General features: G+C 38.2%; 1 protein-coding gene across 2 annotated transcripts; it reads right to left on the bottom strand.

Annotated features, from left to right (window-relative positions):
- Position 1: 1 nt before the first annotated feature.
- LOC120492895 (uncharacterized) lies at positions 2 to 16363 on the bottom strand. Of its 2 annotated transcripts, XM_039691202.2 has the most exons (4): positions 16247 to 16363; positions 16068 to 16141; positions 11838 to 12265; positions 2 to 4286 (listed from the first exon to the last, which is right to left on the bottom strand). In XM_039691202.2, the coding sequence occupies exons 3-4, from the start codon at positions 12145 to 12147 to the stop codon at positions 667 to 669; spliced, it is 3930 nt and encodes a 1309-aa protein (XP_039547136.2). In that variant the 5' UTR covers positions 12148 to 12265; positions 16068 to 16141; positions 16247 to 16363; the 3' UTR covers positions 2 to 666. The 2 variants fall into 2 exon arrangements, with proteins under 2 accessions (XP_039547136.2, XP_039547137.2); XM_039691203.2 differs by lacking the exon at positions 16068 to 16141 and having other exon boundaries at positions 16247 to 16315.
- Positions 16364 to 16890: the final 527 nt, after the last annotated feature.

Consider the following 16890-nt stretch of genomic DNA (forward strand, 5'->3'; position numbering starts at 1 on the left):
CAGCTGGGCATAAAGCCCATTGGATAAGCACATTCGGTCTTAAAGTGACAGTTCATAATAAACCTAATGCCATCTGTGGCCTTAATATTAATCAAACAACAAAAGAAAAAGAGAAAAGTATTCACTGCTCTTTAATAAGGATTAATTATATTTCATTTATATTGCATTTGAGTGATGCCGTCTATGTTACACCGTGTATTTAGAAAAGTTTTCTTAATAGTCTATTGTTAGCAGTTTTTCTTAACTTATTTCACCATCTGTAAAGCACTTTGGATCAACAAATGTTGTGTTTATGTAGTGCTCTATAAATAAATTGACTTGACTTGTTTGTAATATTTTATCTACAACATGTGATTATATATTCTGAAATATGGCCCTTTTGTTTTTCTTTTTCAGTTCTGAGCAAAGTTGGCTTATTGATGACTTCTGACGACAGAAAAGCTGAAGGAGATAGTTAAATTCAATTTACTCAAAGTTTATTACAAAGAAGTTTCAAGTTTCCTTGTTTTATTTATTAGTTAGAATGAGTATAACCCAACAATTTAAACTGCAAACGCTGGATAAGTGATATATATGCCAACTGCAAACGCTGGATAAGTGATCAAAGCCTACTGATTAATCTTCGAAATAATCAAGCAGTCGATTAATCATTCTAATATAATTTGATTAATCGATTATCAGAATAATCTCTGATGCTGCGCTATTCAGCATCACACCTGGATCAGAACTCGAACTACTTAATGTATTACCAGGCATGCATTTTTTTTTATGAAAGATTAGAGAAGATAATTGAGTGAAACTCTTTCCACATGAATGGCAGTGATACGGCTTCTCTCCGGTGTGGATCCTCTCATGTATTTTCAGATATATTGACCGTTTGAATCTCTTATCACAGACAGAACACTTATAAGGTTGTACTCTAGTGTGAACCGTCTGATGCACTTTCAGTTCACTTTCTGTAAAAAAAGTCTTACCGCACTCTGAGCAAACATGATCCTTCACACCACTGTGCCTTTTCTGGTGTAATTTTAAAGCACTCGGCTCACTAAAACTCTTTCCACATAATGAACACACATGAGGCTTCTCCTTTGTATACATCTTCAGGAAATCTGCCGTAAAAATGTTTGTACCGCACTGGTCACTGTTACATAGTCTTTCACTAGAATGAGCACACATATGTACTCTAAAAACACTTGATTTCCTGAAACTCTTCCCACATTGATCACATGTGTACGGCTTCAATCCGGCGTGTCTTTTAATGTGTACGTTAAGGTTTCCTTTATGTATGAAACTCTTCCCACATTGATTACATTTGTGCGGCTTTACTCCAGTGTGGATTTTTATGTGTTCCTTAAGATTTCCTTTTTGTGTGAAACTCTTCCCACACTGATCACATTTGTACGGCTTCTCTCCAGTGTGGATTCTCATGTGTTCATTCAGGTGCTCTTTTTGTGTGAATCTCTTTCCGCACTGATCACATGAATGCGGCTTCTCCCCAGTGTGGAACCTCATGTGTTTGTAAAGGGTTGCTTTATGCGCAAAACTCTTCCCGCACTGATCACATGTGAACGGCTTCTCCCCAGTGTGGCTTTTCATGTGTACGTTAAGGTTTCCTTTATGTATGAATTTCTTCCCACACTGATTACATGCGAATGGCTTCTCACCAGAGTGGATTTTCATGTGTTCGTTGAGGTTTCCTTTTAGTGTGAAGCTCTTCCCACACTGATCACAAGAATGTGGCTTCTCTCCAGTGTGGACCCTCTCGTGTATTTTCAGATATACCGACAGTTTGAATCTCTTGTCGCAGTGTGAACACTTGTAAGGTGTCTCTGTAGTGTGAACAGTCTGGTGAACTTTCAGTGCACTATCTGTAAAAAAACGCTTCCCACACTCAGAGCAACCATGATCCTTCACACCGCTGTGTCTTTTCTGGTGTACTTTTAATGCACCCATCTGACTAAAACTCCTTCCACACAAATAACAGACGTACGGCTTCTCCTTTGAATGAACTTTCAGGTGATCCTTCAAGAAATCTGCCCTAAAAAATGTTTTACCACATTGGTCACAGTTGTGTAGTCTTTCTTTAGAATGAGTAAGCAGATGTACTTTATAAACACTTGATTTTCGGAAACTCTTCCCACATTGATCACATGTGTACGGCTTCTCTCCAGTGTGGATTCTTATGTGATCAGTAAGGTGTCTTTTTTGTGCAAAACTCTTCCCGCACTGATCACATGTGTGTGGCTTCACTCCCGTGTGGATTCTCATGTGATCATTAAGGTTTTCTTTTCGTGTGAAACTCTTCCCACACTGATCACATATGTGTGGCCTCTCCCCAGTGTGAATTTTAATGTGTTCGTTAAGGGTTGCCTTATGCGCAAAACTCTTCCCACACTGATCACATGTGAACGGCTTCTCCCCAGTGTGGCTTTTCATGTGTACGTTAAGATTTCCTTTATGTGTGAATCTCTTCCCACACTGATGACACGTGTACGGCTTATCTCCAGTGTGTATTTTCATGTGTACGTTGAGGTTTCCTTTTTGAGTGAAACTCTTCCCGCACTGCTCACACTTATACGGCTTTTCCCCAGTGTGGATTCTCATGTGATCCTTAAGGGTTCCTTTTTGTGTGAAACACTTCCCAGACTGATCGCATATGTGTGGCTTTTCTCCCGTGTGGATTTTCACATGTTTATTAAGATTTCCTTTTTGTGTGAAACACTTCCCGCACTGCTCACATGTGTACGGCTTCTCCCCAGTGTGGATTCTCATGTGATCCTTAAGGGTTCCTTTTTGTGTGAAACTCTTCCCGCACTGATCGCATATGTGTGGCTTTTCTCCCGTGTGGATTTTCTTGTGTTCATTAAGGTGCTCTTTTCGTGTAAAACTCTTCTCACACTGATCACATGTGTACGGCTTCTCCCCAGTGTGGATTTTCATGTGATCATTAAGGTTTCCTTTTTGTGCAAAACTCTTCCCGCACTGATCACATGCGTATGGCTTCACTCCAGTGTGGATTCTTATGTGATCCTTGAGGGTTCCTCTTTGCGTGAAACTCTTCCCACAATGATCACACGTGTGCGGCTTTTCTCCTGTGTGGATTTTAATGTGCTCATTAAGGGTTGCTTTAAGAGCAAAACTCTTTCCGCATTGATCACATATGTGTGGCTTCTTCCCAGTGTGGCTTTTCATGTGAGCCATAAGGGTTTCTTTTTGTGCAAAACTCTCCCTGGATTGATCACATGTTAACAGCTTCTCTCTAGTGTGGATTTTCACATGTTTGTTAAAGTTTCCTTTTTGTGTGAAACTCTTCCCACATTGAGCACATGAATACGGCTTTTCTCCAGTGTGGATCCTCATGTGTTCGTTAAGGATAACTTTTTGTCTGAAACTCTTCCCGCACTGATCACATGTGTGCGGCTTCTCTCCAGTGTGGATTTTCACATGTTTGTTAAGATTTCCTTTTTGTGTGAAACTCTTCCCGCATTGACCACATGTGTACGGCTTCTCTCCAGTGTGGATTCTCATGTGTTCAATTAGGGTTCCTTTTTGAGTGAAACTCTTATCACACTGATCGCATGCGTAAGGCCTCTCTCCAGTGTGGATTTTCATGTGTTCATTTAGATTTCTTTTTATTGTGAAAATTTTCTTGCAGTGTTCACATGTGTACGGCTTCTGTCCAGTGTGAATCCTCATGTGTTCATTAAGGATGACTTTTTGTCTGAAACTCTTCCCACACTGTTCGCATGTGTACGGCTTCTCACCAGTGTGTATTTTAATATGTTTGTTAAGGTGTCCTTTTTGAGAAAAACTCCTCCCACATTTATCACACGAGTACGGCTTCTCTCCAGTGTGGATCCTCATGTGTTCATTGAGGATTACTTTTTGTCTAAAACACTTCCCACACTGAATGCATGCATGCGGCTTCTCTCCAGTGTGGATTTTCACATGTTTGTTAAGGTTTCCTTTTTGTGTGAAATTCTTCCCACATTGAGCACACGTGTACGGCTTCTCTCCAGTGTGGATCCTCGTATGTTCGCTAAGGGTTCCTTTTTGTGTAAAACTCTTCCCACACTGATTACATGAGAAAGGCTTCTCTCCAGTATGAATTCTCATGTGAAGTTCAAGACTTTGTTTGTACGGAAAACTTTTTCCACACTGAGGGCAAGTAAAACATATTTTGTCTCTTCTTGTCAATGAGGGACTCAAATATTTTTCTTCAGTTTTGATTTGTTTCTCCTCCACTTCAAACAGTTCTTCAATCTCCTTGTTCTCTTCTATCAGGTCTAAAATGAAAGGATAACAAGTTTAAACAAATTCAAGTTTTATTTTCAGTAAATCGTTAAAAAAAAGAAAGAAATGTGAAAGGACATGTGAACCCTTACATAATAGTAGAAAATAAGAACATGTTGATGCATTCATTTGTATTTGAAGCATTCATTCAGTTGTTCAATATATTTCTTAAAACATTACCAGCACAAATTATAGGCTTTGTAGTGAGAACTATTTGATATGTTTTATTAACTGTATTTTAGAAGTCAGGGTTGTAACATGTTAAAAAAATTTAGTAATATCTGACAAAATATAAATATAGCTGCAAACAACAATTATCGTGACCAAGCACAAAGAACACAGACTGGGAGCAGTCTGACTCCCAACTGCAACACCAATTGCAACTGACTCCCAATTGCAACAACGAGCACTTAAATACAGTTTAAGATGATTTTATGCAAAATCATTATTATTATTTATTGTCATTGCAAGTACAACGAAATTGCGTTAGAGCAACAATCAACAGTGGTTTTCCACAAAGTGCAAAAGATCATCAATAAAAACAGTTGGCTGCAAAATTATGAAAACAACCACTAGTAATTTGATTTAATGGTTTATCACTTTCGACCAATAGGTGGTTCTGTGGCCAAATTGATGTTTTGGGGTTAAGATGAGGTGACAATGAAACATGCAACGTTTGATGCCAATATGCCAAAGCATTGCAGAGAGACAGCCTCAGGGTTGTTTTATCATCAGTTTGACGCGAATTCGCGTCTGCCGCCCGAGTTGAAAAATCTGAACTTTGACGTTAATTCGCGCCGCGTTAACCAATCAGGTGCCTGCTGCTTGCTCATGGGGTGAAGGATCTGGATGCTTCATTAAATCATTTTGTAATGTGACAAAATGCGTGGTGTGGTTCTAATGCACAACAAAGCAAATATTTTATCACTTAAAACTTTATTTCATATTCAAGACAAAGGCACTTCCTTCACAGGGCGCTTTTTCTCTGGCTCTGAATGGTCTGTGTTGTCTTCCTGTTTTGAGAGGTCTGTACTGTCTTCCTATGCATTGTTATACTGGGCCAAGAATGTCTTAGCCACTTCCATTCAGAATTCAAGAAATTGCATGATGCCGTTTCTTGGTGTGCCGCATATTGTGTGGTCTTGGCGGTACAGTAGCCAGCAGTTGGCTAAAGCAACATCTTAAGTGCATGAGCATCCGAAGTGTCCACTCATTCTGTAGTAGCTGATCATCCTGCCTGTGAGGTCAACCCCACCCATCTTGTTGTTATATTCATAAAACAATATTTGGTCATCTGACACATAATGTTTCTGTTTCTTGTCCCATCGCTGGCAGGTGTCTTCAGGCTGGTTGTCAAACCACTCTAACACAAATTTTCCCATCTTCAGTGGTAACTTGTGCTGGGATCCCTCTTCCATTATTATTCATTGTTTTGTCACTTGGTAGCTTCTGCACTGCTTCGGAAACCCGATTCTTCATAACTGTACCAGTCAGCTACACCTGCTTCTCCAACATTCGCTTCACAGCTTTGATGGATGTAAAGAACCGATAGAAGTACACATTTGTACCATGATGGAGAGTTTCAGACAGACGATCAATGACCAAACCTCCCAAACCCAGTTCACTTGGTTCCTGCAATCAGTGCATCTGCACCCTGATATAATTCAAAGTCAAGCATGATGCCTTCTGCTAAAGCACAAACATAGCTTTTCATTCTAACTGGATTAGGGCTTCATTGGCAGATATTATCGACAAGGACAGGCTCCTGTAAATGGTACAATTTGCTCACCAATAGAAATGCTCTTGGGTCCTGTCTAAGACCTGCAGCCTTTCAAAATGAGGTCAAGAAATGGCCTCACCTTCCAGAATTTGTCACATTCCCCCGGGTCTTCTGGAATGTCATCATCAATGACCACCTTTATTGATTGCCCAGATTCCCTAAAACCTGGACCTTTCTGCAATGGCTGGGAATCTTAACGTGCTTGACCAGTACATCCTTATTTGTGTGTAAGGTACACAGGACATCAAAATTGAGGCACCAAAAAAAATATTTATCTCGTCAACTGATGTGCTGAGTGCGTACCCACTCCTAGCTAGTGCTGTAGCATTGGAGCAGTCTAAAATCAGTTGTATTGTATCTTTATCAATATACTGGTTTACATAGTCCAGTGTGGCCTAGCCTTCTCTGTCCTGCTCAGTTTCCTCCTCAGGCTTAAATTGGGCTTGGTTTGAGGTCAATTGAGCTGCCCTCCAGCGCACTCCTCGTACTTGCTTGGGTTGTCCTTGAAAGCTTGGTCCTGGTGTTGGCTCTTCAGGATCATCGTCTGAGCCATCAGACTAACCCGCTGAATCCCATGTTTGGGAGTGTGCAAAATGGCAATGCTACCGTCTGAAAGATAACCTTAAGTTTCACCACGGAGACGTTTACGTCCCAGGCTGGCCTCGGTGGACTGTAAAGTGGGGTCTTCATCACCACTACTACTCTCTTCCTCACTGCTGCTTGGCCCCTTCTGTGGAGGATGGTAATCAAAATCCTCTACGGGGTCATCGTTATCAGACATGTTCTCGGAGTTGTCCCCAGAAATTGACTCCAGTACTCATTCCAGTGCCTTTAACAAGGGAAAACGCTCTGGACATGATATCATGAAAAAAAAGGAAAAAAAAGTAAAGTTATTTATCATACATGCAAAGCAATTTATACTGTTGTAAAAAAATTCTTCTCAAACTACGTTTTCACTGTAACATTTTTAGATTTTCAATGAAGCTAAGTCCCATTGTCCACATACTGTATGTGGACCTAAAGTTTAGCGCCATTGTAAATATTTACTGTTACAAACATGTCAAATTTGCATGCAATATTAATCATACAACACTATTATGCATAACTTAAGAATCAACAATGAAATTTTATTATATTTTTTTACCTTGTGGACGTTTTGGTCTGGTGTGGCTGCCTGACTTTTCAGATGTGTTCTCCGCCATCTTGAAATTTCTATATAAAGTGTCTCTTCTGACAACATGACATCATGACTTTTGCGTAAACATACACGCCACTTTCAAGTCAAGTGGCTTGTTATCTATACGCATTCCGCGTGTATGTACATGCCGTTAAATGTCCGAGCGAAACGAAGCAAAATGTAGGTCTACATCTGGGGAGCGATATTTTTTTTCCAAGGATGGTAGGGGAAGTCTTATAAATAGTATTAACCCCAGTGACGAATATAAATTTATTTATACATTGCTGTATAAATATAATTCTACAGTAATGTAATGTTAAGCCAACGGCGTTCATAAACACGCTGAAAAGCGATTATGCGTGTTGATAGCATGCCAAAAATGGAATTACAAATTGGCGTGTCATACATACGCCATTTCATGAGATCAGTCGGCTTCTGACATCACCAGATGGCAGTGTAAGTGTCCACGTTTTATGTACAACAGGTTCCACTTACACAGAATCAAGTATTATGGTACACACAACCAACAATGCGATGTCCACGTATGTAGATGCCAGGTCGCAGGAGGTCATATAAAGTATGTATTTTGTGTCTATTTATTTTTCTACACAACACTTTGATCCACTTCGGTTGTTTTAACCCTCTGATGTTCTTCGTTTGGGAATCACACGCGTGGTCTTTGGGGTCTATTGGACCCCAGACAATAACATTTAATTTTGTAACAGAATAGTTTTTTTTTTTTTACAAATATAATTTTACTTGGTTTATTAATGTTTTTACTCAACATTTGCGCAGTTTTTTTAGAGGATCTTTTAAATTTCTATAAATAAGTAAATAAATATTTATTTAAATTTTTTATTTTTTTCCAAAAAGCAAACAGCATTTTATGTAAAATTCACTTTATAAAAGACCCGTATTTCAAATTTGTGGATAACATGGATAATTTTGCATGGTTTACTGTAAGATTTCTTTCCATTTTTTGGAAAATGCAGTTTAAAAAAAATCACTTTAACCACTAGATGGCCATAGAGCTTCATTTAAATAACTTTCTATCTAGCTTTCAAAGGTATCTTATCACAAGTTGGATTCAGTTGGATTTATATCTAAACATTATAAAATCACAATTATAACAAAATTAAAATACTTTTTGTCAAAGTTTAGCATTTTTTTGTACTGAAAAAAAAAACTTTTTCAATAATATTACATTACGATTGAGTTACAAAGAGAAAGTCTTAAGATTTTATAATTTATTTAAATCAACAGTTCTAAATATAATTCTAAAATTCACAAATAAACAGAAATGAACAGTTATATTACATATTGAGTAAAATGACATGAACATCAAAATAAAATGAACTGAACGGCAATAACAAATTAGCAAATAAAGCAGTAAAAAAAATTTAAATGTATCAAAAATCAAACAATTGGTGGTCTCATCTCAGTCTCTTTTCCAGTGCACTGCAGGTTTTTATGTGGCAGTGCAGTGCAGGCAGCAGTAAACCACATGACTTCCGCAGACAGGGTTGGAGCAGGTTTGGCACTTCACTGTTGTTTTGCGATCCTGTGTACGGGAACAGAGGAAGCATCTCATCTTTTTCTTGGGGGTTGCTTCTGCATGCGAGGTGGAAGCTTCATTTTCCACCTCCAGAGATCTTTTTGCTTTTTTCAAGAAACTGAGAGAGGCTGGGGCGCGTGGAAGGTGCCGTCGTTTCTCCATAACGGGAGCCACCAGAGCTTTTCCGAGCTCCTCCAGGAATAGCCTTCTCCTGTTGCTTTTCCCTGAGTGCCATTCTGGACTGATTTTAGACCAAAGCACGTGGGCATTCAGCGCAGAGACATCAAGCACGTAGTAAAACAGCACCAGCGGCCAACAAGCTGTCTTTCTTTTGCAGCTGTAAGTGGCTACCATCTGCAATATTGCAAACACAGACAAACACACACTGTTCAACTGCTGTTTGATTGCAAAATAAATATGACACTCACTTTATAACTACTATAAATAAAAAATAAAATACCTTTTCCAGGTTGTCCACTCCTCCTTTGGATTTGTTGTAATCCAGGATGATCTGTGGCATCTTGTCGTCTCTGCCGCTCACTGAGGCGTTCCTATGCAGTGTGCTCAGCAGAAGCAAATTTTTTCTTTTTCTTGGACAGTAAGACACAAGGGAGTGTGTCTCCGTGAAGGCAAACATTGAAGAATAGCGGGCTCTGTCTTTTACTGCAAGAAGGGCAGGTGGAAGCTCTGGCTCATTTTTTCGAATTGCCCCAACCATTGTGATTCTTCTTTTTAGCAGCTCCTGGGATAGGGCATGTGAAGTAAAATGACTGTCACAGAAGATTGTGTGACCCCGCAGGCCGTCAGTGACGTCAAGCACAACTCTCATCCCCTGGTTCTTTTCCGGCTGTCCACTCGCAGACTTACCCGCGTAGACTTGCATTTGCCATGCGTAGCTAGTTTCAGAATCACATGCTGCCCAAATTTTGATGCCGTATTTCTCTGGCTTATTCGGTATGTACTGCTTGAATGGACAGCGCCCTCTAAACGGCACCAGGCACTCCTCCACCGTGACATTCGGGCCAGGATTGAACATCATCGGCAGACGTTCAACCCATTTGTTCCACACCACCCTGATTGCTGCTAATTTGTCATCAGCACGTCGAGCGTTTCTTGTCTGCTTGTCATCAAATCTGATGACCCCTGAGATTTTCCGGAAGGTTTTCAAAGGCATGACTGCACCAAAAATTGGCCTTCCAAATTCTGGATGCCATAAACTTTGCATGTCCTCATTCTTTGACCGGTAAACCCCAGCAAGAATGACCACACCAATATAGGCCTGAATGTCTGCCAAATCCAGATCTGTCCACTCATTAGCATAAACTCTTCTCCCCTCCGCATTTGTCATTTCAAGCACAATCACTTGAATTTCCTCTGTCAAAAATAACTCAAAGGTAGATTTGATGTCCTCAGCATAAGACCATGCAAACTTGGTTATTCCTGGGGTAATCTGCGGTGCTCTCCGTGAATATTTTGCACGGGGTGGCGATGATGTCCAGCAAATACTTCCATTTTTTGAGAGGTAAGTGTCTGTCTCCTCATCATTATCCTCCTCATGATTATCCTCTTCATCTGAAGTTTCCTCGTCCGTTCCGATGGGATCTTGGTCCTGCTCTGGGTCATCTCCTGATTCAGAATCTTCATCGGTTTCTGAAGTGTCCTCTGATGCAGCATCTTGCACATCTTCATCGCTAGAGTCTAAAACATAATCCAGGGACTCCTGAAGACTGTTTCAGCATGTTGTAACAAAATTAACTGTGAGCTGCATACAAATCAGTTATACCTGAGCTGCAGTCACATGACTTTGTTTTCAAAACAAATGTGCAGGACCAGACAAAATAGTCTGACAGCAGAAAAGGTCATCTGCATATTTGAAGTGTGTATGTGTGTACGTAAATTTTCAATGCGTCACTGTTATAAATAAAAAATTTTTGTGGTGGTTCTGCATTTTGTATGATTTGGTTTGACAAATTATAAGACTTTTTTATAGCCTTAAGGTCTGTTCACACCGGGACGAATTTCACGCACGTTATTCGCCGACGTTTAACGCCTCGTGACTAAACAAAGGGCGCCAATGTGAGCGTTCACACCGAAGTGTAAAACGCTGTGCGTAAAAGCGTCATTTAAAAAAAAAAAACGCCTCGGGTTTGTTTTTTTAGTTTGACGTGCCGTGGGATGATGCATTTTAAATGATTTTATTTTTAACATTTTTTATAGTTTCAAAAATGTATTTCCCTATGTGTGTGTGTGTGTGTGTGTGGGGTGAGCCAGATTTTTTTTTTTTTTTTGCATTGTGGGTGTTTTTTGCATTCTTGGAAGTGTGACACTTTATTTCTGTCATTTCTCTCTATGTGTTCTGCGTTGTTTCTGATTTTGATGATGATTTTGTGTCGATTTTGAGTCCAGGAGTGTGACTATTTTTGTAAAAACAGATATCATTCCAATTTTGTTTTTTGATCTAGACTATGTTGAGAGCCGTGGAAAATTTCATACCATTTGGTCAAGGATAATTATTATTTTTTTAATTTGTGCAAAAGTCATTTGGGGTCCAACAGACCCCGCGGACCATCAGAGGGTTAAAGTGCTTTATAAATAAAGTTTGATTCATTGATTGATTGATTTAGATTAAAACTTACAGTCTCTCACTTCTGCCAATATGGGTGAACGATTTTGATGACATCAATCTGCACATTAGTTTCTCATCTGATTTCTTGTCCAATCAATGCTCTCTAAAATAGCAATTGTCCCGCACCCTACACTATAAACAGACGCTTAAGTTGTGGCTGAAATCGGTCATTTGTTCACACAATTACTATTTTTTACGTAGTGAATGGTACATAGTGCACTATATAGGGAATAGGGGATGATTCAGACAGTGTACATATACTTTCCATTGGGGCGAATTAAGTCTGGTTTTACGTTAGTGTAAGGGGATGCACGATATGTCCCACCCTGTCTTCCTGTTTCAGTGGAAATTTAAGCTAGTATAAGGTTAAGCTTATTATAGAATCTAGAATAAACAAAACACCAACCTCTTTGGTCTTCAGTGTATTCCTGCTTTATTCTGCAGGGTTCTGGGTCATCTCTTTGTTCTTCAGTATCTTCCTGCGTTATTCTGCAGGGTTCTGGATCATCTCTTTGTTCTTCAGTATTTTCCTGCGTTATTCTGCAGGGTTCTGGATCATCTCTTTGTTCTTCAGTATTTTCCTGTGTTATTCTGCAGGGTTCTGGATCATCTCTTTGTTCTTCAGTGTATTCCTGCTTCATTCTGCAGGGTTCTGGATCAGCTCTTAGTTCTTCAGTATCTTCCTGCTTTATTCTCCAAAGTTCTGAATCATTCATGTTTTCAATATTCTTTCACAAACTCCTCACTTGTAGACTGATGGGAATACTCCAGCATTTACTGGTGAACTACTGTGGAAGAAACTTCACTGAAGGTAAATTGCTGTGGTAGGAAGAGCTGATAGAAAAGCAAAAAAAAATAAAAATCTGTTATTAAATTCATACTTTCAAAAACTCACAGATTCAAAGCATGTTGTTAGTGTTTATCTATCCAAGTATCAAACTTAACATTTATTTAATTATTTCACAAATTCACATATTATTTTACATATCTATATTTTGTCAGTGGGTCAATCCATTCATGAAAAACGTATAAAATTTGGTTCAATGACAATTTTCGTTCTCTCAGACAGATCCGTAGAAGAGCTGAACGCAAGTGAAACAAGGACAGACTACATGTTTCCAATGAAATCTTCCCTCTCTGCTGTTCAGCAAGCTGCTAAAGCTGTAAAATGTAACTACTTTTCATTCGACTTAACAGTAATAGTCAGTTAACCGTTTAGTCAGTTATGAACCGTATACACGCTATGAATCATGGGAAATAGAACGGGCGTGGAATACGGTGGATATGCCACTTGGAGTCCCTGTATGCTCTTCCATATGTCTGTTTCAGGATGTCATTCCCACTATTGTTTTAAGCAGGTATTTCATTTCATCGGTCCTGATTCGTTGTCTATCATTAACAAATGTCTTTACACAGGGGTTGTTCCCGAAAGCCTGCTTCAGTTTTGCCTAAACTTAAAAAAGTTTGCATCAGACAGAGTTATAGCACGCATGGAGACGAAAAGAGTATTAACTTATATCTAGGCTAACTCTGGGGGATAAGGTGAATAAGCACCAACAAGTCCAAAAATGTTGCATGTTTCTTTAACAGTATTATCCATTTTTGTCATGAAGAGGATTTTGAGCAGCTGTTGTGACACTCCGTCTTATTAAGTCGTATCAGGGAGATTATTTAATTGACCAGTTATAATGAATTCCATACAGCAGCATAAGTCCATGTGAACCTAAATAGTTCAATTTCAAAATAGTTGACAACTACTGTCAAAAATATATATTATAAACATGTTGGTGTTTTTTTTTTTTTTGTTTGTTAGGGGTGTTACGGATCAACTGGGGATCATGTTAACTGGGGACGCGCGCGTGCACGCAGACAGTTTTACCTGGATTTCCAGCAGATGTTAAACGGTGACAGATTCGTCACAGCTATTTTTTCACTGAGCAGATTTCCAAAGCTTTCCATTTTATTGTTAAATGTTTGCATCATATTTTGGCTCTGTTGTTTACTCTGCGCTGCTCCGCTGTATGTTTCAGACGCCTTTAAGGGAAGTTTTAATGTGCTTTAATTTCGCGACACACAGAGCACGCCCACATTATTTTTTTACATTAGTTTCAATAAAATTTGTATCTGATGACAACTGTAAATATATTAAATAAATTATACTATTGACATTGTGTATTTGCAGTGCTTGTGTATTCGCAGATTATTGTTATGATGCCAATTTGTGGCTTAATTAAAATTGAGCAGCAATACTGCTGTGGTTAAAGGGACATGTCAAGCATTTATTTATTTATTATTTATGAATTTTAATGTTTCTGAGGAATGAGTTAAAACATAAAGCATACAGTACACTCCATAAATGTTCATAAAGAGTGGTGAAAATTGATAAGCCATATAGCTTATGGATCCAGTGATTTACCCACAGCATTTATAGGGAATGTTCAACAAACATATTCATTAGCTAACTGTTAGCTAATGAATATGTTTGTTGAACATTCCCTATAAATGTTAAACAGCTAAACAGACCTATGAAAGCAACAAAAGAAAGAAAAAAATAGGCAAATGTGCATGCATGCAGCCAGGACAGCTTTTTTGCCATCTGTGAAGGTCTGACCACACAGTCTCACCTTCTGAACATTCAATCTAAGGAAGGATGAACAAACTATAGAATAAGTTAGAATTACATGCTAATGAAGAACAGTTACTTGTTTTGCAATGTGTATAATTTTTTCTTACCCATTGGCCAGTTTGGCCTTACTGCTCTCCATCTCATTTAAATCATGGTATATTAGAAAATAAATGTCAGTTGTATTACCTTTCTATAGTAAGAGCAATTTAACACACAATCACCCTTCACTGAGAAATGTTCACATCTCCTCTTAGTGTTCCTTTATTGAGCAGCTGCCAAATAATGGTTATCCTACAAAGTTTTTGATTTGTGTAACTTTAATTGCATCAATTTGCTGTGGTAGTCTATGGCCTAACAACAATGACACCAGTAACAATAATGACACTTAATTTATAGACCTTTTGAGCACTGGCATAATTTATATTACATAAAAAGTTGCCCAAACACATTATATTTTATTTATAAAACTCGTAGACTATTCTGTAATATTTCTTTTGTTAAAGATGTCAGCAAGTAAACAATAAAGCATTTCGTATTGTTTTAGAGAGGGTCATGACATTCATGTGAGGTGACAAATGATTAAGAGGTTAGTGATGTAGGTGAAAATTAGACATAGGCTAGAGAATATCAGGCCTATACTGTATATTTGTAATAAGTCATCATCACAATATCATATGTTCTGCTTATTTCAGTAATACACTCTGTGTTTTTCACAGGACTTTAATCACTAAAGACAAAGTGTTCTCTAAATGTCCAATACAAGACATTAGAAAGGCTACACAACATTCAAGTTTATGCTACTGAGCATAATGTACAATGTTTAAGCAACTTTGCATTTCAAGGTACACATTCTAAAGTCTTATAAGTTCTTGCTTTCCCTGGGAATTGAACCCTCCACTCTGGTGTTGCGCACACAACACTCTACTATTTGAGCTACATGAATGCTCAATTCCATGTTTTGATGGTTGATCAAATGATTACATGCTTATACAAATATGCAGTAGTAAATACAAAATTCTTCTGAAAGAAACAAAGAAATTATTTTTTATTTTATGAATCTTTTGAAAATGTTACATTAAGTTCATGAGATAATTAACTTCATGATATATATGATACGGACGCGTCACAGCTGGTTGTTCAAAAAAGAGATCTAAATATCATCAGAGTAAAATAAGCTGATAAGATAAAAATAATTGATCCATTTTAAAATTAGGCTATATATGCTGATCGAAAAATGCAACTTGTTGAAAAAATGTAAATGACTTTGCAATTTATGTTTCTTTTAGGTAGCCTACTTTAACTTAATCTAACGTTACATCTGTTGTTATTTGTGATTAGAACTCATGACAACACAAGTGCGCTGACAAGTCTGTTCATCCAATGAAAGCGAATGACCCTTGTTAACATGGGCGTGGTTTCTGAGCTTGACACTAAAGTATGCTAAACTTCTTTGAAAATGCGTCAAATACAAAGGAATATCATACACTGCAAAAACAAAGCGCTTTATTTGCATACCGTGTACTGGTAACTGGTGAAATATTCGTTTTTATCGGTGAAAAATAGGGCACGAATCTGTCGCTGTTAACATCTGCTGGAAATCCAGGTAAAACTATTTGCGTGCACGCGCGCGTCCCCAGTTAACATGATCCCCAGTTGATCCGTAACAGGGGCAGAAAATGGCTCTTTCAATACATGCACACGCACAACAAAACAATATTTCCAATGTCAAGCTTTCTTCACATTATATTTAGATTTATGTACCTCTTTTGATGGATTTAAATTAATATCCGTTGAAACGACTCTTCATGTCAGAAATATAAATTTTCAAAATAGATTAACGTTAACCCACAAACAAATCGAGATCTGTCACTGAATTATCCCTAATCATACTTAGACTTTTGAACAAGTGACATGTCAGTAACTACCATAACTGCTTCAAACATCGAAACAATCATACAGACGAACATACAAAACACACAATAATCGTATCTACTAATTTATCATTCTTACCACATCGACGTTGCTTGCTAGGCTAATGTTTCTGTCAGTCAGGTCAGCAGACGCCAGAAAAGACGCAGATAACTCTGTAGCAGATGAATATACAAAACAGAAAAGACCTTGTAAAATGTTGCTTTAATAATCTGTGTTTTATAGTTGTATAGATATACGAGACACCGTGAACTGCTTACCTCACGATCAGAAGAATCAAACGCAACGCTGTGTGATGGCGGTCTGATGGCGGTAGCGGTGACGTCATCAAGGCGAGGCGAAATTATTAAAACGGTATTTTTCTCGTTACACATAAAACGAAGTTAACAGTGAGGGCTGTAGGTTAAACCCTATTTTTTTGCAGTCTATGGTTAAACCGAGCTTTTTGCTCTCAGCAACATTCCTTCTGTTGCTTGTGCAGGTTATGAGAAATAATCCATTTTAGTTTAAAGTGTGTTAGAAGAACAAACTATTTTAATTTTGTCATTATACTGTATCAAAACAGTGATGTAGACAGACATCTCATTCGATCTAAGTCATGAAAAGCAAACAAATAAAAAAAAAAAATCTTGGCTGTCCTATAGGTATATGGAAGCCCAATTACGCCATAATTGGGCAATACATATAAATATGATTCTTTAAGTCATAATTGTAAGAAATTATAGTCGGCTCCGATCAAACTTCCACTCCAATATAGATTATATTGAAATGTTCCTTCACTTAAAAGAGCTTATTTATCATAGAATCAATTCCTTACAATCACGCATCACTGAGTCATGTTTATCACCTATAGAGTGGGAAAGACAGTGGGTATTCAAGAACCATCTTGATTAGGGAGTTTCTG

Source organism: Pimephales promelas, chromosome 2, assembly GCF_988280905.1.
Source record: "Pimephales promelas chromosome 2, fPimPro1.hap1.1, whole genome shotgun sequence".
Lineage (NCBI taxonomy): Eukaryota > Metazoa > Chordata > Actinopteri > Cypriniformes > Leuciscidae > Pimephales > Pimephales promelas.